General features: G+C 46.0%; 1 protein-coding gene across 1 annotated transcript in view; it reads right to left on the reverse strand.

Annotated features, from left to right (window-relative positions):
• LOC115641515 (butyrophilin subfamily 3 member A1-like) overlaps positions 1-23,419 on the reverse strand; it is a 90,472-nt gene that overhangs the window by 18,899 nt on the left and 48,154 nt on the right. Inside the window, exons 5-13 of the mRNA XM_030544720.1 lie at positions 21,003-21,104; positions 20,725-20,781; positions 19,309-19,335; positions 18,324-18,350; positions 17,553-17,579; positions 15,634-15,660; positions 14,539-14,574; positions 12,749-12,775; positions 9,591-9,626 (exon numbers count right to left, since the gene is read on the reverse strand). Coding sequence (XP_030400580.1) covers positions 9,591-9,626; positions 12,749-12,775; positions 14,539-14,574; positions 15,634-15,660; positions 17,553-17,579; positions 18,324-18,350; positions 19,309-19,335; positions 20,725-20,781; positions 21,003-21,104 — 366 coding nt within the window. The remainder of the gene's footprint in view (positions 1-9,590; positions 9,627-12,748; positions 12,776-14,538; positions 14,575-15,633; positions 15,661-17,552; positions 17,580-18,323; positions 18,351-19,308; positions 19,336-20,724; positions 20,782-21,002; positions 21,105-23,419) is intronic.

Here is a 23,419-nt window from a genome sequence, read left to right on the forward strand (position 1 = left end):
TCCTTTGCACCAGATGGCCAGAGATTAGTTTGATACAGAGTGTGTATTGTGGAATATATGTCTACATCATGTCTCAAAGAACCACTGTTAAAATAAGTAACCTTTTCTTCCTTGAGTAGATGCAGTTGTTCGTTCTACTTAGGTGACTTACAAGCAGTAAACCCCCTCTAAGAGGCAGAGCTTTGAATCTACCTAAACAAGGAGCACAGGGCCGCCCTACCAAAACGTGCATCCACCCTGGAAGATGCTGTAATGGCATATGGTTCATAAATGAATACATGGATGACCATATGGCAGCCTTCCAAATGTCCAATATGGAGACATCACTGACAAATACTATTGACATAGTCTTCACTCTCATTGAATAAGCTCTCACCTGGTGAGGGGCCACAGTCAAAGCTATTTCATAAACAGTCTTAATACAAGCTGTTATCCATTTGGAGATAGTCTGGGAAGAGACCACTTGACCTTTCATACAATTTGCATATGACACAAACAGGCAAGGCAAAGCATAAAATTATTTAGTCCTGTCCAGATAGAAATCTAGATATCATTTTACATCCAATGTGTGGAAACTCTGCTCCTCCAGAGATGAAGGCAGCTGAAGATAGAACAAAAGTAAATATACCACCTTGTTCAGATGAAACTGAGAAACAACTTTAGAGAAAAACGTTGGGTGTGGTTGTAGAGTCGTTTTGTTTTGGAAGGATTGTGTATAAGGAGGCTATGACATCAGAGGCTGTAACTCACAGACTCACCTTGACCTTGCACATGTTATAGCTACCAGGAACACAGTTTTCTGACACAAAAGTTGAAAGAGACAAGATGCTAGGGGCTTGAATGGAGGTCCCATCAAAGCTGCTAGGACCATATTAAGATACCATAGAGGAACTGGGTCTCAGACCAAAGGATAGAGATGAAAAATCCCTTTTAAGAAACTTGCTGCCATGGTATTAGCCATGCAGCAGCCATGTCGTGAGATGCAGGGAGCTGAGCACAGAATGGAAGATGCAGTAATGATTCTGTGTTAGTAGGTTGGGATGCAGAGGAAGGGGTATTGGAGGCTGAATTGACAATGCAAGAAGGTCAGAGAACGAATACAGCCTCGGCCATGCTGGGGAAATGAGGATCAGCTTGGTTTGGTCCACCACAGTTTGAACTTGACCTGTGGGATCATCAGGATCAGAGGGAAAGCGTACAGGAAAGCCAAGTTCCAGCTGAGATGGAACGCATTCAGTGGGGAACCTGGACTGAGGCCTCCTCAAGAGCAGAATAGATGGCATTTCCTGATGTCCCTTATAGCAAACAGTTGATCATTGGAATGCCCCAAGCTGTGACTCAGTGAAAACCTCCTGCTGAAATGGTCCATGAGCTGATTCTGGACCCCAGGCAAGTGGTTGACATCAGAGTGATCCTCTTCTTGATGTAGAACTGCCACAACCTGATTGCCTCTTGGCAGAGCACCTTGGAGTGTGCTCCCTCTTTCTATTCATATAATACCTCAAGGTGGTATTGTCAATAAGTATGTGAACCACTGAGTCACTGGTATGGTCCCGAAAAGCATAATATGCATTGTAGATGGCCCCAAGCTCCAGCACATCGATATGCAGAGAGGACTTCTGCTCTGACTATAAACCTTGGACTTTCAGCAACCCCAGATGTGCTCCCCAGCCCATAAGATAGGTGTTGGTGAAAACATTTCTGGTTGGTAAGGGCTAGACAAAGGGAACACCCCGACAAACATTCTTGAGAACATTCAGCACTGCAACGAGTCTAAGACCAGTGGAGGAAAATGGAACAATCTGTGTAAGGTGTGAAGAGCTGGACAATAAACTGTGCTGAGCCACGTGAGAAGGGGGTGAAACTTCAGCCTTGTGAATTGGACCACCTGCATGCAAGCAGACATGTGGCCCAAGAGCCTCAAGGACTTCTGAGCTGTCTTGGAAGTCTGAGACTGCAGACTTGAGGTAAAGGTGGCAATTCTCCTGAAGGTGGTTGGTCAGCAGAAATTCTATCAAACTCATAGGCACAATTAGGGCCCCATTGAATTCTATTTTCTGAGTGGGAACCAAAGCTGACTTCCCAGTATTTAGAATGAGATCCAAAGACTTGAGCAAGCACAGTGTAGTCTGGATGTGAGAAAGGACTTCGTCTCTGGACTTGCCCCAAGTAACAAGTTGTCTCGATACAGGAAGATGGGTATCCCTTTCTTTCTGAGATAGTCCATGACAATAGCAATAAATTTGCTAAAAATCCGAGGGGCAGAAGAGAGTTCGAAGGGAAGAACTGTGTACTGAAAATGGTACTCCCCCATGATGAACAGAAGGAATTTTCTGTGGCTGGGAAAAATTGGCACATAAGAGTAGGCATCCTGAAGGTCCAGGGCAGCAAACCAGTCGTTCTGAGACAACACAGAGAGGACAGTTGATAGAGTGACCATTCAGAACCTCATACACCTGATATATTTGTTCTGGTTACCAACATTGAGAATGGGCCTTACCCTTCCCTTGAATTTGGGCACCAGAAAGTACTGGGAATAGAAACATTGACACTGGTGTTCCAGCAGAGCCTCCTGCACCGCTTCCAACACTCACAAAGAGCAAACCTGCTTGAGAAAGAGTATATGGTGAGAGACGTCCTTGAAGAGGGGATGGAGAGCACCTGGATGTCATGACTTGATTTGACTGCACTTAGGACCCAGCTGTTGGTGGTGATGAGCCCTTACCATGTAAAAGCAGGCCAGATGGTCCCCAAACAGAGGGCGCAGGAGGAGCGAACAAGACCTACTCATGGTCATTGCCAATGACATCACTCTCACTGAAATATCCACGACATCCAGCCCGGACTGCAAAGAACTATTAGCTACCAAACAGCCTTCAGTGACATATGCTCAAAATTCCTCCCTCGAAGCCGCAGGCAGCTGGTCCGTGAATTTAGACATAGCCAAGTAGTTGATAAAGTCATACTTGGACAACAGCATCTGCTGACCGGCAATTCACAACTGCAAGGAAGAGGAGGTGTAGATCTTCCTGCTCCTTGTGATTCTGTATAAAAATGACTAATACACTAATGCAGTCACCATGGGTACAAAGTTGCAATAAATCTTATACAAAGTTTGTCATGTAAGGTATCACTATAATAGTTATTAATTGCTAAGTATGATTATCTCGTTTATATGCATGTATTATCTTTGTATCTGAAGTTATGAATATTTTCTAGGTATTTGTATCCCAAACACGTGTTTTGTTCTTCAGTGACACCCTCCAGATGGGTTTACATCAGGGCTAGTGTGTTGATGGCCCATCAAGGACTCTCCACTCTCACAATTGGCCATTGAAGAAAGCCATCTCGCCCAGTAGGCCTTTCCTGTGGATGCCTAGGACAGTGAGGTCCAATGGCCGCCTGCCTTCTGTGATTCAGCAGAACATGTAGGGGCATGTGATATGCTCATGTGAATCTGGACTCCATCATTGGCCAGTAACTTTCCACACACAGGAGTTGTGGCCTTTGTTTGGGACAGTAAATTTCCATGCACATAGCAGAGGATATAAAAGATATCTGAGACATCTCCATTTTGGCCTTCTTCTGCTCCAATTCTCTGGACTGTGGATTTATAAAAAAGGAGCATCTTGAACTATGGACTGAGGACCTTCCAATCATTTGGAAGTTACCAGAGAGACTTTTGCAAGCCAGCAGTCTAGTCCAACACTGTTACAAACCTCATACAAGGACTTTGCACTCATTTGTATGTATATGATCTTTTAATCATTTATAACTCTCTTCTCTCCTTTTATTAGTAATTCTTTAATTAGTTTACTAAGGATTGATTGACAACATGATATTTGGGTAAGATCTGAGATGCATATTGACCTGGGGGTAAGTGTTTGGTTCTTTGGGATTGCTAAGAACCTCACATCTGGTGAACTGGATTTTCAGTAATTTCTCACTATATTAGACCTTTTTCTCTGGATAGGAGCCAAGGGCTGGAATGTCTAAAGGGGACTGTGTTTAGTTTTTGGTTAACCAGAGTGGTACAGCAGAAGCTCTTTTGATACTGGCTTGGTGAGTCTAATTATAGAACTAACCATCAGTTTGGGAGGATTTTTCTGCCCTGATTCTTGCAGTCTGCCCTGAGTGTGGCATTCTCAGTGTGGTACATCCCAGGCATCTGGTCACACCCCTCAGGTCCATTTCAATAGATTCCTTCTCACTGGAGTGGACTTAAACCTCTTCTACAGGGCTTTATCATTCATCACAATTATGACCAGGGACTTTGAGGATGGATGGGAGTAAAAATCGCCAACCCCGGCAGCGGAAGGAAGTACTTTTCCATGCATTTTGCTGCAGGCAGCACCGAAGCTGGCATGCTCCAAAGAACCTTAGCAGGTTCAAGGAGCCCATCTTCAATAGGGAGGGCTACTCTCTCAGGATTGGCCAACCAAGGGGTCCCTGTCCCCGCGGTCTGAGTGAGTGAAATCTGTACAATCGTAGCCGCACTGCACCGTGGGTAAAACCCTTGGTGTGAGAGCAAGGGTGATTGAGGCAGTAGCCTGTGGGCTCCTTTTGTGTGTTGCACATCACTCTGATGAACCCGAATTTCCTTCTTGTGCAATTGGTGTGTGTAAAGTTCTCCTGTATGGGTAACCAGACGTCTAAGTCGGGACTGTTTCCTAAAGGAACACCGGCTAATTTTATGCATTTTAGGAATGGTCCAGACTCCTGTAAATTTCTGGAAAAATGGTCTAGGTTAACTCAGGGGAATCCCAAAACTCAGTGGCCACTGTTAGGATCTTGGGGCAAAGACTGAAGGGACGTCTTAAGAGACAAACTCGGACAACCTAAAACTAAATTGGCTAGAGGAGAGGTTGATTGTTTCATGCAGTGGTGGGAAGAGGCAAATCATAGGTGAACAGAATCAAAACTCTCCTCTCTCAAAGATTCAAATGATAAGTTAAAAGTTTTATTGGAATCCTCCTCTCCCACCACCAAACTGAGAGCTCCCCTTTACCCCGTTCTCCAAGAAGACTCGGATAGATCCAAACCCCTGCATCGCCTGTCTCAATACCCTTTAAATCCTGAAGCAGAGGCTGGCATTGCTACGGTCATGACTGCCATGCGGGAACAAGGCATTATTGTCCCCTGTTCCAGCCCCTGTAACACCCCTATCCTCTCAGTTCAAAAAACTGATGGCAAATCGTGGCAGTTTGTTCAGGATCTTTGAGCCATTAACTGCGTTGTTATATCCACCTTTCCTGTTGTCCCTAACCAAGCAATTATTTTGGCTTCTATCCAGCCAGGTGCAGCTCATTTTACAGTTGTTGATTTGTGCTCTGCTTTCTTTTCTGTCCCGGTTCACTTTGACTCCCAGTATCTTTTTGCCTTTTCTTACCAGGGGCAGCAGTACACACAGACCACGCTCCCCCAGAGGTATATTGAAAGCCCATCTTATTTTTCCCAAGCATTAGCCCCAGACCTTGCTGACCTTGTTTTCCCATCCGAATCCACACTAGTCCAATATGTAGCTGATATATTCCTCTGTTCCTCTTTATTGTCTGCTTCAGAAACTGATTCTTCAGTACTCCTTACTGCCCTACCAAACCAGAGTCACAAGACTTCTCACTCTAAGCTACATCTCTGTCAAGCCTCTGTCACATACCTTAGCTTTCTCCTCTCCCAGGGTTCCCGTACACTTTCTCCTGCCCACGCCCAAGTTATCTTTAGCTTTCCCCGATCTTGCTCCCCATGCCAGGTCTGAAAGCTTTTGGGCATGGCTGGATTTTGCAGGCAATGAATTCCCCAATATGCCTTCCTTGCAAAACCTCTCCAGGAACTCACTTGATTCTCTGTGCCTGACCCCATGCCGGGGCCTCCTGAGGCCGACTCTGCCTTTGTTTCCCTCAAACAAGGTTTGGCTTCTGCCCCTGCTTTAGGGTTGCCTAACTATTCTAAGCCTTTTACCCTTTTCTGCCATGAACAATCTGGGTGTGCACATGGAGTTCTCATTCAGATGCACTGAGACAAAAACTCCTAGTGGCTTATTTCTCTGCCACTTTGGACTCTGTTGCCCAAGGTTGCTCTCTACATCCTGATTCCCTTTGGTGTTTGCCTATTGGCACCTTTGTGGCCCCCTTTTCACTCTACCCATCTCTGGCTGCCCTGCTACATGGTGTTTTGCATGTTGGAAAGGAGGGGACGGTCTCTGCTGTAACTAAGGGAGGATGGTGGACCCCACACTTCAGCTCTTTTTCAGCTTGCCACTGTGCCGCCTGTACCACTTGCCAAAGCCACGATATTGGTAAATCTGTAAAAGTGGCCCAGGGGTTCTGGATCCTACCCCAAGCACCCTTCTTGCATTGGCAACTTGATTTTGTACAAATGTCTAAGTGTCAACAATATGAATTTATATTGGTTATGGTATGTTTATTTTCTGGTTGGACTGAAGCCTTTCCTTGAAGCAAGGCTGACTCACTGTCTGTTGCCAAATGTTTGTTAAATCATATTATGCCTGCCAAGGGAATTCCTGCCACTCTGTCCAGTGATCAGGGTACACATTTTACAGGACCACTTCTTCAGCACCTGGATTGTATATTATATATCACATACCTGTTGCACTGTCCCTACCACCCACAGAGCACAGGTGTACTTAAGATGAAATGGTGTACTTAAGAATAAGTTTGCTAAAATTTGTGACTCTACAGGGTTAAGCTGGCCAGCAGCCTTACCGTTGGCCCGTATGGAAATGCGATTTACTCCATCCCAAAGGCATAAACTGAGTCCTTTTGAAATTATTATGGGATGCCCCATGTGAGCTGTGGCTACCATTACTCCAGTCCTAGACTTGAACTTGACTCACAGTACGCTCCTTTAATATTGCAAAGAATTAATGCAAGCTGTAAGTCACTTCCATTCACAGGTTCGAGCCGCCTGGCCGACGGAGCCCACCTCTGATACTTGCCATGACCTCAAGCCATGTGATTGGGTCTATGTATGACACCATCATCAAAAACACACCTTAGAACCCCGGTGGAAGGATCCTCATCAGGCACTGCTTACTACCCAGACAGCTGTTAAACTATCTGGCTTCACAGCATGGATACATGCTTCGCAGTGTAAGAAGGCACCATCTCCAGTGAACCAATCATCACCTTAGGACCATGCAGAGTCAATTTTGACTCCAGAGGAAGACATAGAGGAACAGCCTGCAATACCTTACAATCTATGCTCTCGTAACGGTTGCCAGAAGCAGACAATGACCTAAAGCAAGGCCCCCCAAAAAAGCAGTAGTGACCTTAGCGCCTGCTGCCTGGTGGATGTAAAACCATGACTGCGGTTCCCTCAGTTGAGGCTGTCAGAACCAAAAGGGCCCTGCCTTCAACATGCGCCTCTGGTGGTGCCTATTCCTTGGCTGCTTTTATCCAGCAGCAAGTGTGGATAGCTCAGACACTTAATATCTCTAATTTCTGGGTCTGCAGCCACATACCAGCCCATTCTCAAGCTGGTGTTCCTGTCCTGGCAATCCCACTCAATTCCCCAGACCTCACTGGAGAACCTTGTCCATTTAACAAAACATGGAACAGCAATGATACTTGGGAAGTGGTGGGAATAAATATATCTAAAAGGATAAATGTGGTGGAGGGAAAAGGTCATTGGTGTTGGGTGTGTAATGGGACAGGGCTGGATCTGGGAAGGAGCAGTTGCCTTCAGCATATTGTGGCCAATAGTGTATGGAATTATTCAAACAAAACTAAAAAGTGGCAGGCCGGGTATGAAGATATGATTTTTTTTGTTAACCTAGACTCAAACAGAGAAATCAATCTCATGTTCCCCCTATAGTAACCTTAGTGAGAACAATACAGCCTTTCAATGCCATGTGAATAACATCACTCCTCATAAGAAGAATTACCTTGTGCCCTTTGGGGAATATTATTCCTCCTTTGCAGGGACCTACATGGCAAATGGGTGCAACTGACCCTTTCCAGCCTTGATAGGGCATCATTTGGTTTGTGGGACCAAAGCTTATACTGCATTACTAGCTAACAGGTCAGTTATCTGTTATCCCACCCGACTCTTCCCACAATTCCGAGTGCTAGAGTGCTTCCCACGAGAACGCCTCTGTAATTTCAGATGGAAAAGAAGGGATTTATCAGATGCCCAATGCTATGTAAGTAACATAAGCTCCTTAATCTGGGAAGAGGCCACTGGTGGTTTCTTTATCCCACATGGGGGAGTAATACACCACGCAAAAAGGCTCCTGAGGTTTCAAGCAGTAGTTGAAATAATAGCAAATGAAACCGGAGAAAGTTTAAGAGCCCTGGCCAAAGAAACAGGGGCGACCCAACAGATAGCCCTCCAAAACCATCAGGCATTGGACATAGCGCTGGCAGCCAAAGGAAGGACCAATGCTCTCATTGGAAAAGAATGTTGTGTGAATATACCTGACAACACCAATGAGGTAATAGATCACGCTAGCCACTTAGAACAGATCTCCTATCTTCCCCATGAAGAGCCAAGTTCTTTATGGAGGTGGCTAAGTAATCTGTTCAATTTATCTGACATAGGAAATTGGTTGTTTCAGGGAGCCCTGACTATCCTGTTTGGAATCCTAATAATTTTTGTTTGTTTTCAGTTAATCTCCTGTTGTATGCAAAATTGTGTAAGACATGCCACACAGATAGCTGCCCAAAACCAGAGTCCTAATATGATGATTTTAAATATTGCTGATGAACAAAGAGACAAAGAACAGTTGATATGTGGAACCCAGTAATTGTTGGTCATTGTGTAGCTTGACCAAAAGGAGGGATTGCGAAAGTAGAATGAATTAGATTGTAAAAGTAGACTGGATCAAAGAAATGCTATATGTTCCTTAAAGCAGGAATGGGGAATGTTGAAATAAAGTTGTCAGGAATAGAAACATTAAGGTAGGGAACCATGGGTCCACTTAAGCTAATGGTGGGACATTAGCAGGAGATAGGTAAGAGTTAATAAGGAAATAAGATATGTGTGTCTAGCCCCAGGTAAACTTATCAGTTCTGTTCCCTTTGTTCTCTCGTTAAGCTCCTTCCCTTTTTATCTGTATAAATAAAGTAGTTTAAGCCTGGCATGTCACTCACACATTATCTTGGTGTATTAGCAGAGCGCTTTGCTAATAAAACACAGTGATCTGACAAATTGTAAGTCCAGAGTCTAACTTTGACACTGTGCCAGAGCCAGATCCTACTCCAGGACTGATGGTCCCAGATATGATGTCTCCGGAGGCTCCTTGAGGGGAAGGCCAACTAGTACCTGGACCTACAATGGAGCACCAAGAAACCCCAGCAAAACTGTGTACATGTAGTGGCCCAGCACTGAGATAGCAGGGATTTTGAAGGTCATAATTGAGATATAGTCACAGAATTACATAGAGGAAGTTAGCCCAGTCTCTGATTAAGTCCAACTAATCCGTATGCACTAAATTCACTCTCTGTTAGTAAGTATGACACTAAGAGTGGTAATCATGAAGTTGACTCAAGTCCATATATTCCGCGTGTAATTTTCCTATCTTTTTATAGTGTGGAAGAACAGATACAGTTTACTATCAATTGTCCAATTACCTGACTTCAGGGTCTGCTTCTCTTTCTCTGCAGTCTCTGAAACGGGGAAGAGAAAAGAATAATAGAATCATAGAGTTGCAGGACTGTCATCTAGTCCAGTCCCCTGCACTCATGACAGGACTAAGTATTATCTATACCATCCCTGACAAGTGTTTCCCTAATCTGCTCTTAAAAGTCTCCAATGAAGGAGATTCCACAACCTCCCTAGGCAAGTTATTCCAGTGCTTAACCACCCTGACACTTAGGAATGTCACTAGAAATGACACTAATGTCAGAGGTTATGGAGAACAATTCTGCTCCCTGCTCCTTGTAAACATTTTGTATTTATTTGAAACTGTTGTCATGTCTCCTCTCAGTCTTCTTATTTCCATATTAAATAAACCCATTTTTTTCAATCTTCCTCATAGGTCATGTTTTCTAGATCTTTGATCATTTTAGTGGCTCTTCTCTGGACCTTCTCCAATTTGTCCACCTCTTTCCTGAAACGTAGCATCCAGAACTGGACACAATCCTCCATTTGAGGCTTAATCAGCACAGAGTAGAGCGTAAGATTTTCTTCTTATGTCTTGCTTACAAACACTCCTGCTAATATGTCCCAGAATGATGTTTGCCTTTTTTGGAACAGTGTTACACTGTTGACTCATATTTAGCTTGTGATCAACTATTACCCCCAGATCCCTTTCCGCAGTACTCCTTCCTAGACAATCACTTCCCATTTTGTATGTGTGAAACTGATTGTTCCTTTCTAAGTGGAGTACTTTGCATTTATCCTTATTGAATTTCATCCTATTTACTTCAGACCATTTCTCCAGCTTGTCCAGATCATTTTGAACTTTAACTCTATTCTCCAAAGCTCTTGCAATGCCTCCAAGATTAGTTTTGTCTCCAAACTTTATCAGTGTACTTTCTATGCTATTACCTATTTCACTGATGGAGATATTGAACAGAACTGGACCCAGAACCGATCCCCGGAGACCTTACTTGATATGCCCGTCCAGTTTGATTGTGAACAGCTGATAACTACTCTCTTAGAACAATTTTCCAACCAGTTATGGACCCATCTTACAGTAGCTCCATATAAGTTGGAATTCCCTAGTTTGTTTGTAAGAAGTGCATGTGAGAGTTTCAAAAGCCTTATTAAATTCAAGATTTACCACATTTACTACTTAGCCCCAGCCACAAGACTTGTTACTCTGTCAAAGAAAGCTGTCAGGTTGGTTTCACATCATTTGAGGCTTAATCAGCACAGAGTAGAGCGTAAGATTTTCTTCTTATGTCTTGCTTACAAACACTCCTGCTAATATGTCCCAGAATGATGTTTGCCTTTTTTGGAACAGTGTTACACTGTTGACTCATATTTAGCTTGTGATCAACTATTACCCCCAGATCCCTTTCCGCAGTACTCCTTCCTAGACAATCACTTCCCATTTTGTATGTGTGAAACTGATTGTTTCTTTCTAAGTGGAGTACTTTGCATTTATCCTTATTGAATTTCGTCCTATTTACTTCAGACCATTTCTCCAGCTTGTCCAGATCATTTTGAATTTTAACTCTATTCTCCAAAGCTCTTGCAATGACTCCAAGATTAGTTTTGTCTCCAAACTTTATCAGTGTACTTTCTATGTCATTACCTATTTCACTGATGGAGATATTGAACAGAACTGGACCCAGAACCGATCCCCGGAGACCTTACTTGATATGCCCGTCCAGTTTGATTGTGAACAGCTGATAACTAATCTCTTAGAACAATTTTCCAACCAGTTATGGACCCATCTTACAGTAGCTCCATATAAGTTGGAATTCCCTAGTTTGTTTGTAAGAAGTGCATGTGAGAGTTTCAAAAGCCTTATTAAATTCAAGATTTACCACATTTACTACTTAGCCCCAGCCACAAGACTTGTTACTCTGTCAAAGAAAGCTGTCAGGTTGGTTTCACATCATTTGTTCTTGACAAATCCATGATGACTCTAATTTATCACTTTATTATCTTCTAGGTGTTTGCAGTTTGATTATTTAATGCTTTGCTCCATTATCTTTCCAGGTACTGAAGTTAGGCTGACTGCTCTGTAATTCCCTGGGTTGTTCGGATTCCAACTTTTATAGAATGGTCCAATATTTGCCCTTTTCCAATACTCTGGAATCTCTCCTGTCTTCCATGACTTTTCAAAGATAATCGCTAAAGGCTCAGATATCTCCTCAGTCAGCTTTCTGAGTCTTCTAGGATGTCTTTCATCAGGCCCTGGTGACACGAAAACATCTAACTTCTCTATGTAAATTTTAATTTCTTTTCCTCCTATTTTAGCCTCTGGTCCTACCTCATTTTCACTGGCATTCACTATGATAGACGACCAATCGCAACTAACTTTTTAGGTGAAAACCGAAAAAAAAATTCACTCAGCACTTCAGCCATTTCCACATGTTCTGTTATTCAGAATTAGACAGAGAGATATGCTGAATGATGATGTGTACCTCAAAATGACGGGTTAGTTACAGACTCCCCCACAGCCACACTTCAAGCCCCAGTGCAGGAACCAGCAGCTTGAATAGAAGTGGGGCTGGTGGTTAGTGATATGTAGAAACACACAGGAGCCCTGGGATTTGCAAAGCATCTAACCTTGATGGAAGACGTGGGTCTGGATCCCTATACAGCTCTGACATTCTAAACATTCTCTGTCTAGGAGGAATTCCTTTTCTGTGTTACTAACAGCCCTTTTGAGCATCATAGCTACTACCTCCAGGCGTACCTAGGGGACAGATGAGTCGATGATCGGGGCTCAGAGCTGGGATGTGGCCTTGACAACAAAGCATGGAAACATGAGTCTGAAGTCTGGTCTTTTGCTCATATCCACATTCTCAGAAATGGCCGAAAAGAGCCTGCACTCTCGCAATCATCTAGAGAAAGTGGCTGCCCCCGCTTCTCCTCCATCAGAACAATGTGATTGGCATTGGATTGTCAAAGGCCAGGTGACACGTGTTTGTCTATCCAGACATGAGAGCAGAGAGTTCACAGTGCTTCTGTGGGACTGGGATGACTCAGATTTTGGCCCAAACTGTTCATTCAGCCCTGCCCTGCGGTGTTGCTGCTTCTATATTTGCTCTGCACCGTGTGTGTCTGAGATCCCGTGCCCAGGGGCTCTAATGGGGGTGGATGTTCTTACCAAGCTTCTTACGCAGCTCCTCGCAATCTGAGGAGAGAAGAAAAGGAGACCATAATGAGTTCAATGTTGTCATTCTAAGCACAGTGATATGAGGTTATTCCAAACTCTGGGTACATCTACACTGCAGCTGGGAGGGTGACACCAGTTCGGGCAGGCACAGGAGTGCTAGCTCTGATTGAGCCAGTGCACCAAAAGCAGCCAGGTGACCAGGGGTAGCACGTTCAGTGGCCTGCACTAGCTACTCAAGTATAAACCCACTCAGACCATTGAGGACATAGTTGGGCAGCTACCCTGAGCTGCAGGTCCTGTTACTCCAGCCACACTGCTATTGTTAGTGCACAAGCTCAATCTAACATGTGTCTGGCTACCCCATGTGGGAAGCTCCTCCCAGCTACAGTGTAGACGTATCCACTGAGCCAAGGGTCTCAGAACTGACAGGACAAGTCAGACAAAACTGTTTTTAATTAACAAAAACAAGGTCCCAGATCAGTTCTTAAATGGAGCCCAAAAATTGCCCTGGGGTCAGCACCCACAGCTGATGGCACTGCCAGGAATGAGGAGAGGGAGCGTCACACCAGACCATGTATCTCATAGAGAGATCCCTGCATTGCTGCAGTCTGTCACCCAGCTTCAGACCTCCCATTTCTGTGCCATGCAATCCTGTTGTGGTGCTGATTTACAAAACAGTGTAACTTTAGGGTCAATGGCTGAAAGATGCTTAACTGGGGAAGGGCTCTGTTTTTAGTTTCTGGTTAATCACAGAGGTACCGCAGAAGCTTTTTTGATACTGGCTTGGTGAGTCTAATTACAGAATAACCATCAGTTTGGGAGGATTTTTCTGCCCTGATTCTTGCAGTCTGCCCTGAGTGTGGCATTCTCAGTGTGGTACATCCCAGGCACCTGGTCACACCTCTCAGGTCCGTATGCATAGAGTCCTTCTCACTGGAGTGGACTTAAATCTATCCTACTGGGATTTAAAATTCATCACAATTATGACCAGGGACTTTGAAGCTGGATGGGAGTAAAAAAACCCAAACACCTGCATTGGAATGAAGCACTTTTCTATGCACTTATCTGTAGGCAGCACCAAAGCTGACATGCTCCAGAGAACCTTAGCAGGATCAAGGATCCCATCTTTAATAGGGAGGGTGACCGTTCTAGGGGAGAGAGCTGCTGGATTTCCACTAACTTGTGGGTGTTCTGCTGAAGGAATCCTTCTTGAACACCTAGGGAAGCAGCCATATGCTGTAAAAGGTCCTGGAATGCCTTGAAATCCACTGGTACCAAAGGGGAGTAAGAGCCCAAAACCACAGAATCTTCTGGGACTGAAGATGAAGCAGTTAACTGTGCCAGAGCCAGATCCTGCTCCAGGACTGCTGGTACCAGGATGTCTCTAGAGTCTTCTTGAGGGGAAAGTTCATTGGTATCTAGACCTGCAGTGGATTGATGGGGCACCAAGTGGGCCCAGCAGACCTGTGTGCATGTAGGGGCCCAGCACTGGGATAGCAGGGATTTTGAAGGTTGGAATTGAGATATAGCCACAGAATTACATAGAGGAAGTTTGCCCAGCTCCTGATTAAGTCCAACTAATTCATATGCACTAAATTCACTCTCCATTAGTAAGGATGATACTGAAATGTTAGCTAAAAACCCTGCAGTGTTTGTAGATTTCTAGGGAAAGAGGAAATAATCGTGAAGTTGACTCAAGTCCATATATTCCGCGTGGTAATTTTCCTATCTTGTTATAGTGTGAAAGAACAGACACAGTTTACTATAAATTGTCCAATTACCTGACTTCAGGGCCTGCTTCTCTTTCTCTGAAGTCTCTGAAATGGGGAAGAGAAAAGAATAATAGAATCATAGAGTCATAGAACTGGAAGGGCCCTCGAGAGGTCATCTAGTCCAGTCCTCTGCACTCATGGCAGAACTAAGTATTATCTAGGCCATTCCTGACAAGTGTTTGTCTAACCTGTTCTTAAAAGTCTCCAGTGATGAAGATTCCACAACCTCCCCAGACAATTTATTCTCATGCTTAACTACCCTGTCACTTAGAAAGATTTTCCTAATGTCCAACCTAAAATGCCCTTGGTGCAATCTGCTACTAACCTTTTTGGTGAAAATTGAAACAAAAAAATAATTCAGCACTTCTGCCATTTACACATTTTCTGTTATACAGATTTAGACACAGTGCCATGTGATGCTGTGTGCCCCATAATGAACGGGGTTACTTATAGACTTCCCATAGCCACAGTCCCAGCCCCAGTGCATGAACCAGCAGCTTGGATAGCAGAAGGGCTGCAGTTAGTGATTTGCACAAACACACAGGAGCCCTAGCATTTGCAGAGCATCTAACTTGATGGAAGACTTGGGTGTGGATCCCAATACAGCTCTGACATTCTCAGCCCTTTTGTCAAAGAGTAATTCCTTTTCTGTGTTACTAACAGCCCTTTGCACCATCAAAGGTACGCACTCCATGTGTACCTAGGGGATGGTCGTGCATATGATCGGGGCTCAGATCTGGGTGAGCAACAAAGCACAGAACCATGAGTCTGAGTCTCGTCTCTTGCTCATCTCCACATTCTCAGAAATGGCCCAGAAGAGCCTACACTGCTGCAGTCATCTATAGAAAGTGGCTGCCCCCCATCTCCTGCATCAGCACAATGTGATTGGCACTGGCTTGTCAAAGGCCAGGTGACAAGTGTCTGTCGATCCAGAAATGAGAGCAGAGAGTTCACAGTGCTTCTGTGGGACTGGGGTGACCCAGATTTTGGCCCAAACTGTTCATTCAGCCCTGCCCTGCGGTGTTGCTGCTTCTATATTTGCTCTGCACCGTGTGTGTCTGAGATCCCGTGCCCAGGGGCTCTTATGGGGGTGGATGTTCTTACCAAGCTTCTTATGCAGCTCCTCGCAATCTGGGGAGAGAAGAAAAGGAGACCATAATGAGTTCAATGTTGTCATTCTAAGCACAGTGATATGAGGTTATTCCAAACTCTGGGTACATCTACACTGCAGCTGGGAGGGTGACACCAGTTCGGGCAGGCACAGGAGTGCTAGCTCTGATTGAGCCAGTGCACTAAAAGCAGCCAGGTGGACAGAGGTAGCACGTTCAGTGGCCTGCACTAGCTACTCAAGTATAAACCCACTCAGACCATTGAGGACATAGTTGGGCAGTTACTCTGAGCCGGAGCCCCTGCTACCCAGCCACACTGCTATTGTTAGTGCACAAGCTCAATCTAACATGTGTCTGGCTACCCCATGTGGGAAGCTCCTCCCAGCTGCAGTGTAACGTACCCACTGAGCCAAGGGTCTCAGAACTGACAGAACAAGTCAGACAAAACTGTTGTTAACAACAACAGACACAATCCCAGATCAGCCCTTAAGCAGAGCCCACAAATTGCATGAGAGGCACACCTCCAGCTGTTAGCATTTCTAGGAATGAGAGAAGGGAGCGTCACACCAGAACACTTGCCACCTAGAGAGAGGCCTGCACTGCTGCAGCCTGTTACCCGGCCTCAGACCTCCTATTTCTGTGCCGTACAATCCCTTTGTGGTGCTGATTTGCAAAAGTGGGTAACTCTAGGTTTAGTGGTTGGCAAGAGCTTAGCTGGATAAGGGTCCGTGGGGGTGTGTGGCACTGGATTTACTGTCGGCCCCTAGAGATGTGAGGTCAGGTCCTGTCCCGGCTCTTGTGAGAAAAATGTGAGTGGGTGGTCCCATCAGAATGCACCTCATAAAGCCCGCATAGTGGAGTTTGGAGGCTTTGTTCATTTGAGTCCCAGGCACAAAGTAGGATGTGGGGAAACAGGAAAGGTCTGAGAAGCTGAGGCCTGGATAGCAGGGAAGCAATGGGTGGAGACTGAGGGACACCAACAGAGCTGTGGCTGGAGGAGGAAGCCTTGGGCGGGAAAGCACAGGGCTGCAAACAGTAGCACCCACTGAACAGCTCTGTTCCAGGTCCCCTACTAGTTACTTTGCACGTATGGTGTGAGTGAGGGCAGGCAGGATGGGTGGGCAATGGGACTGGACAGCACTGTGGAGCACAAGTCTGGACAACAGGGAGGCAGTGAGTGGGGACTGAGAGGCACTGGTGGTGCACAGGTGCTATGGGGAGGCAGGGAGGCAGTGGGTGAGCATAGAGGGGCAGTGGCAGAGCTGGGTGCAAATGGGGAGACCAATATTGGAATAGCAACTACTTTGCATGTCAGAACTGAGATACACCCACACACCCGCATGAAGGAAGTTTGCCCAGCACCTAACTCAGGGCTTATCTAACCAACTCTGTAGTTCAGCATATGGGGCTGTGATTTTCAGAATGTACCAAAGTGCTGCGCTGTAACTACCCACTAAATGGTCCCTCCTTCGGCCTGAGGGGGAGTAGATGCCCCATGTGGATGTTACTGGTGCACACTAAATGGTACCTAGATCACACTGATATAGTCCTCTTGAAATACGACTATGTAAATATAAACTAGGAAGCTTTCAGTTCACACCCAGAGCATCCAAACAGGAGCATTACAGAGCAGCACTTTGGTGTGTGCTGTTATTCACACCCCTGTAATCTGAACCACTGGACAATGTAGACCTAGCCTGAGCCCTGCCATTTTATATGCATTAAATTCACTCTCTGTTGTTAAGGACAATATTGAAATAGGGAGCTGCAAACGCTGCCATGTTTCCTTATTTCTCAGGCAGGAGGAGATGGTCATGAAGGAGACTCAAGTACATAAATGGTATATGAGGATTTTTCTATCTCGTTACAATATGAAAGCACAGACACACTTTTACTACAGGTTTAGACAAGTACCTGATTCATGAGCCTTCCTCTGCGCATCTGAAATAGGGGGGAGGATAGAAGAGTTAGACACAGAGACAGGCACTGTGTGATGCTGTGTTGCCCATAACAACTAGGGTTAGTTACAGATTCCCCACCGCCACATGCCCAGCCCTAGTGCAGGAACCAGCAGCTTGGATAGAAGTGAGGCTGGCAGTTAATGATTTGCACAAACATGCATTAGTCCTGTAATTTGCAAACCATCTAACATTGATGGAAGATGTGAGTCTGGATCCGGATACAGCTCTGACATTCTAAACATTCTCTGTCTAAGGGGAATTCCTTTTCTGTTACTAACAGCCCTTTGGAGCATCAAAGTTACGCACTCCAGGACTTGGACATGCAGATGATCGGGACTCAAATCTGGGATCTGGCCTTGGAAACAAAGCATGAAATAGTGAGTCTGAGTCTGGTCTCTTACTCATCTCCACATTCTCAGAAATGACCCAGAAGAGCTTTCACTGCAGCAGTCATCTATAGAAAGTGACATCTCCCCTTCTCCTGTGTCAGAACAATGTGATTGGCATTGGATTGCCAAAGGCCAGGTGACACGTGTTTCTCTATCCAGACATGAGAGCAGAAGGCTCACAGTGATGCTGTGGGACTGAGGTGACTCAGATTTTGGACAAAACTCTTCACTCAGCCCTGACCTGTGGTATCGTTGCTTTTATATCTGTTCAGCACCATGTGTGGCTGGGAACCTCTGCTCAGGGGCTCTAATGGGGGTGGACGTTCTTTTCTTACCAAGCGTCTCACGCAGCTCCTGGCATTCTGGGGAGAGAGGAAAAGGAAACCATCATGGGTTCAGTGTTGTCCCTCTAAGCACAATGACGTGGGGTTATTCCAAACTCTGGGTACATCCACACTGCAGCTGGGAGTGAGTGTCCCAGCTCAGGCAGGCAGACAAGTGTTAGCTTTGCTTGAGCCAGTGTGCTAAAAGTAGACAGGTAGCTGGGGGTAGCATGTGCAGCAGCTTGGTCTAATTACTCAAGTACAAAATGGCCCAGACCCTCTGGGTAAGTATTTGGGCAGCTTCCCTGAGCTGCTGCCCCTGCTGCTCCCAGCCACACTGCTATTGTCAGTGCATTGATTCAAGCAGAGCCAGCATGTTCCTGGATATCCGAGCTGGGAAGCTCACTCCCAGCTGTAGTGTAGATGTACTTGATGAGCCAAGGGTCTCAGGACTGACAGGACACGTCAGACAAAACTGTTGCTAATGAACAACAGACATGGTCCCAGAGCAACCCCTAAACAGGGCCCACAAATTGCCCTGGGGGAGCATCTCCAGCTGATGGCACTGCAGGGAATGAGGGGAGGCAGCGTCACACCAGAACATGTATCAGGTGGAGAGAGGCCTGCACTGCTGCAGCCTATCACTTGGCCTCAGACCTCCTATTTCTGCGATGGGCAATTCCTTTGTGGTGCTGATCTTCAAAAGTGTGTAACTCTATAGTCAGTGGTGGGCAGAAGCTTAGCTGCAGAAGGGCTCCATGGGACTGTTGGGCACTGGATTTCCCATCCATCCCTAGAGACATGGGGTCAGGTCCTGTCCTGGCTCTTGTGAGAATAATGCAAGTGATGGGTCCTCACAAAGCCTATACAGAGCATAGTAGACTTTGGAGTCACTGTTCATTTGAGATCCAGGTCCATATAGCATGTGTGGTCATTCTTCTATTTCATTATAGTGCGAAAATAGAGACAGGTTTTTACTAGGGGTTTAGCCAAGTACCTGCATCCAGTGTCTTCTTCTCAGTCTCTGAAATGGGTAAGAGGAAATAATCAGACCCAGAGACACACACTGTGTGTGGTGCTGTACACTCCCTTATCACTGGGGTTAGCCACAGACATCGCACACCTGCACTCCCAGCCCCAGTACAGGAGCCGGCAGGTTTATCAGGAGCAGGGGAAGAGGTTAGAGATGTGCACCAACACACAGGTGACCTGGGGGACTTTCTCACTCCTTAGCCCTTGTCTACACACACACATGAACCAGTTTATCTAATTAGGTTCCAAAACACACCTTGAGTTAAACTGTTGCTGGGCTGTGTGGAGAGCAAGTCTTGGGCTGGTGCAGCAAGACCAGTACAACCATGTGGTGGGGTCAGTTACTCCACAGCGACCCCTCTGGTTGGTTACAGAACAGCAATGATTGCTAGGGGAGCCCCATCCAGCTCTCCCCAGCTGGAGGAATGGTGGCTGCAAGGGAGCATGGCAGAGGGCAAAGGAGATGGAAGAGGGGAAGCCTCAGGGCTCTTCCAGGCTGTGATTGCCAGAGAACTCCAGTCATGGTGCTGGCATGTTGTATCCATTCTCTGCATCATTCATCTGTATTTCCCTGCATGTGTGTGCAGTGCACAGCAGAATGGGTCAGCACTACTCAGCACCAACACAATGGAAACCAATATTGTTACAAAATATTGAAAAGGTCACAGTGGAATAAATTAGCTGTATGGAGTTACATACCGTTGTTGTTGCATTTATTACCACAGCTCAAGAGAGTGAATGTCACAGATTCATAGAGTTTCAGGCCAGAAGGGACCATCAGAGCATCTAGTTCGACCTACTGTGCATCACAGGTAGAGTTCGACCTACTGTGCATCACAGGCCAGAGAATCTTACCCAGTTTCCCCTACACTGAGTCCAATAACTTGGGTTTGGCTACAGGAGCTTCCAGAATGGTGTCCAGTCTGGAGCTGAAGCCATCAAGAAATGAAGAATTAACCACTGCCCTTGGGAGCTTGTTCCAGTGGTTAATCACCCACCCTCTGTCCTGTGCATTTGACAGCCACAGGGATGAAATCATCTCACAAAGTGTCAATGACCATGGTGTGTCATTTCCTTTAAGGAGAAAGAGCCACTTAACAGTTACCTAGGGTGGCAGAATCTGACCCAGATTTCTCATGGCAAACCCAACTCTCTGCTGCACCCACATGCAGGGAATCTCACAAGCACTGACTGTTGGGTTTCCATGGCAAAATACACATTTGTCAACCTGTTCTCAGCACCATGTGTGAGAACATGGGGGAGATGAGGAACCATTAGGCAGAGACTTCCCAGCTCCATCCCTTTTGCTGCATTGAGCCCACAGATAACACCAACCAGTCACAGAGCTCACACATTTCAACAGACAGAGCAAGAGACCTACCATGGATAAACAGAGCCTCCTCTTTAGAGGGTTTCTTCTGAGAGGCCTTTTGCTTTGCTGTGAGACAGAGAATCAGACATTGCAGTGAGACAGGGAAGGAAGGGGAAACACTGAGCAATACACTAATACGAGTGGGGCTGGGGACCCAGGTGTGATTGTTTGGTTTATTTCCTAAAACCAACACAGGGTAAATATCTGAACAATAAGACTCTCCCCTGCCCCAGCCCAGTGCCCTTTAAGGCCAGGCTCTAAACATGCAAATAACACATCCCCATTACCTGTGTATCCAAGATATGCACACGCTCCAGTAGCAACGAGAACCAGCATGAACAATACCCAGAATGCAGCCAGCCAGGGAGACACACGGGGGAAAATGTCACCTGGCAAACAGAGAGTGCAGAGTGTGATGAGCATGGTCCCATCCTGGAGATGGAGAATGGGGTTTGCCACTTGGCTTGAGAGCTGAATCTGGTCCAGGGACCCCAGATAATCACAGGAATGAAGGGAACATCCCTTCCATGTTGAAATCATAACCACAAATGGGAGCCATTGAAACCGGAGAAGACAGCACAATGTTAGTTCCAAGAACCAGGACTCTGCTCTTGCCAAATCTCTCCCACTGCTACAAGCCAACAGCCAGCAGCTGCATGTCCAGCTTGCCCAGCCCTGCCTGCACCAGCTGGCTGTTCAGATGGTCCCTGTCACACAGCTCCCAGTTCTCAGTCACAATGTCCAGTCCACATAAGTTCAGCAGAGAACAATTGTTTTCCTAGCTTGCCCCAGTATGTTATCAGTTCATGGATTCATAGATGTCAAGGCCAGAAAGGGCCATTATGACCAACTAGTCAGAACTCCTCTATTCATGGGCCAGAGTCCCTCCTCCATTGATCCTTGCATCCAGCCCAGAACTTCTGTTGCAGCTGGAGCGGATGTTATAGAAAGAGACGCTCAGTTTGGGTTTAAGATTTCAACTGCTGGAGAATCCACCACGTCCCTACGGCAGTTGTTCCAATGGTAAATTCCCCTCACTGTTAAAGTCTGCATCTTGTTTCTAGTCTGAATTTGTCTAGCTTCAACTTTCAGCCATCAGATCTTGTTCTGCTTTTGTCAGCTGGATTAGAGACCTATCGACTGTCAGAAATCTCCTCCCTGTGTACAGACTTACAGACTGTGATCAAGTCACCTTCCATCCTTCCCTTGGATAAGCTACATAAATTGAGCTGTTATGTTTCTGGTTGTGAGGCAGGTTTCCAGACCTCTGATAGTTCCTGTAGCTATTTTCTGAGCAATTTCCAGCATGCCAACATCGCATTTGAAAGTGTGGACGTGGGAACTGGACACAGAATACCACAGTGGTCTAACACCTTATACAGAGGAAATGTCACCTCCTTTCTGCTGCTAGATATTCTCATTACACATTCAAGCAGAGGTGCTGACTTTCTGAGTTCCCGGGTCGTGCTCGACCCCACTCTGTCCTAGGCCCCACCCCCACTCCACCCCTTCCCCCAAGCCCCCACCCCTGCCCTGCCCCTGTTCCACCTCTTTCTGTCCTGCTCTGCCCCCTCCCCCTGCCTCTTCCGGTCACCGCTCTTCCCCCTCCACCCCAAGTGCCTCCTGCATGCTGCTGAACAGCTGACCACTGGTGGGTGGGAGGTGCTGGGGGGAGGAGCTGTTCCATGGGGCTGCCAGTGGGTGCTGAGCACCCACTATTTTTTTTCCCTGGGTGCTTCAGCCCTATAGCACCCACAGAATCAGTGCCTATTCATTAAAGGGTGGTGCCTTATCTGCAGCATTGCTCTGGGAGCTCATGTTCGAGTCCCTTCCAGAATCACTGCTTTCCAATATACAGTCTCCCATCCTGTAACTGTGACCTATGCTTGTATTGTAGAGGTGTGATCTTGCATTTGGCCATGTTGAAATTCATGTGTGACAAAGTGGGAAATGTTTGTAATATTTTGAAGGCTATATGTGCCTCAGTTTCCCCGGCATGCTGTATTGTTACTTATTGGGGGGAAAGGTCTGCTTTCTGGGCAGGCTAAAACACGTGTGAATGGTGTGTAGCTGTCTGCAGCCCTAGGTCTGATATCTGTGAATCATCTGAGAAGACAATGGCAAATCCAGTCACAGGGACTTTGATACCTAGCAACCAATGACCATGGATGACCCACATCTCGGCAGGAAGCCAAGCAGTGTTTGCCCCGCTGGGGAACAAAGGACTGAGGTGTGTGAGGTGGAAGCTAAGTGTGGACTGTAGGAAGCAGCGGGGCACACCTGAACTGGGACAGAGAGGTAAGAAGTCTAACTCTTTGATAAAGCTATTGAATAACATTGGCCCAGAACAGATCCCAGTGAGACCCCACTAGAAACATCCCCATTGGAGGATGATTCCCCACTACAATTACTTTGAAAGTTATCAGTTAGCCAGTTTTTAATCCATATAACATGGACTACATTGATTTTGTACAGTGTTAATTTTTCATCAGAGTTTCATGCAGGACAAAATCAAAACCTTTTCAGAGTCTGAGATCTGGTCTACAATACAGAGTTAGGTTGGTTTAAATGATTCACTCAGAGCTGGGAAAAGTTCCACATCCTCTGCGATGTATTTAAGACAAACTAAGCCCAGTGTAGACACCATTAGGTTGATGGAAGAATTCGTCTGTCACTCTAGCTACCACCTCCCAGAGAGGTGAAT

Source organism: Gopherus evgoodei, unplaced genomic scaffold (genome assembly GCF_007399415.2).
Source record: "Gopherus evgoodei ecotype Sinaloan lineage unplaced genomic scaffold, rGopEvg1_v1.p scaffold_35_arrow_ctg1, whole genome shotgun sequence".
In the NCBI taxonomy this organism is placed as follows: Eukaryota; Metazoa; Chordata; order Testudines; family Testudinidae; genus Gopherus; species Gopherus evgoodei.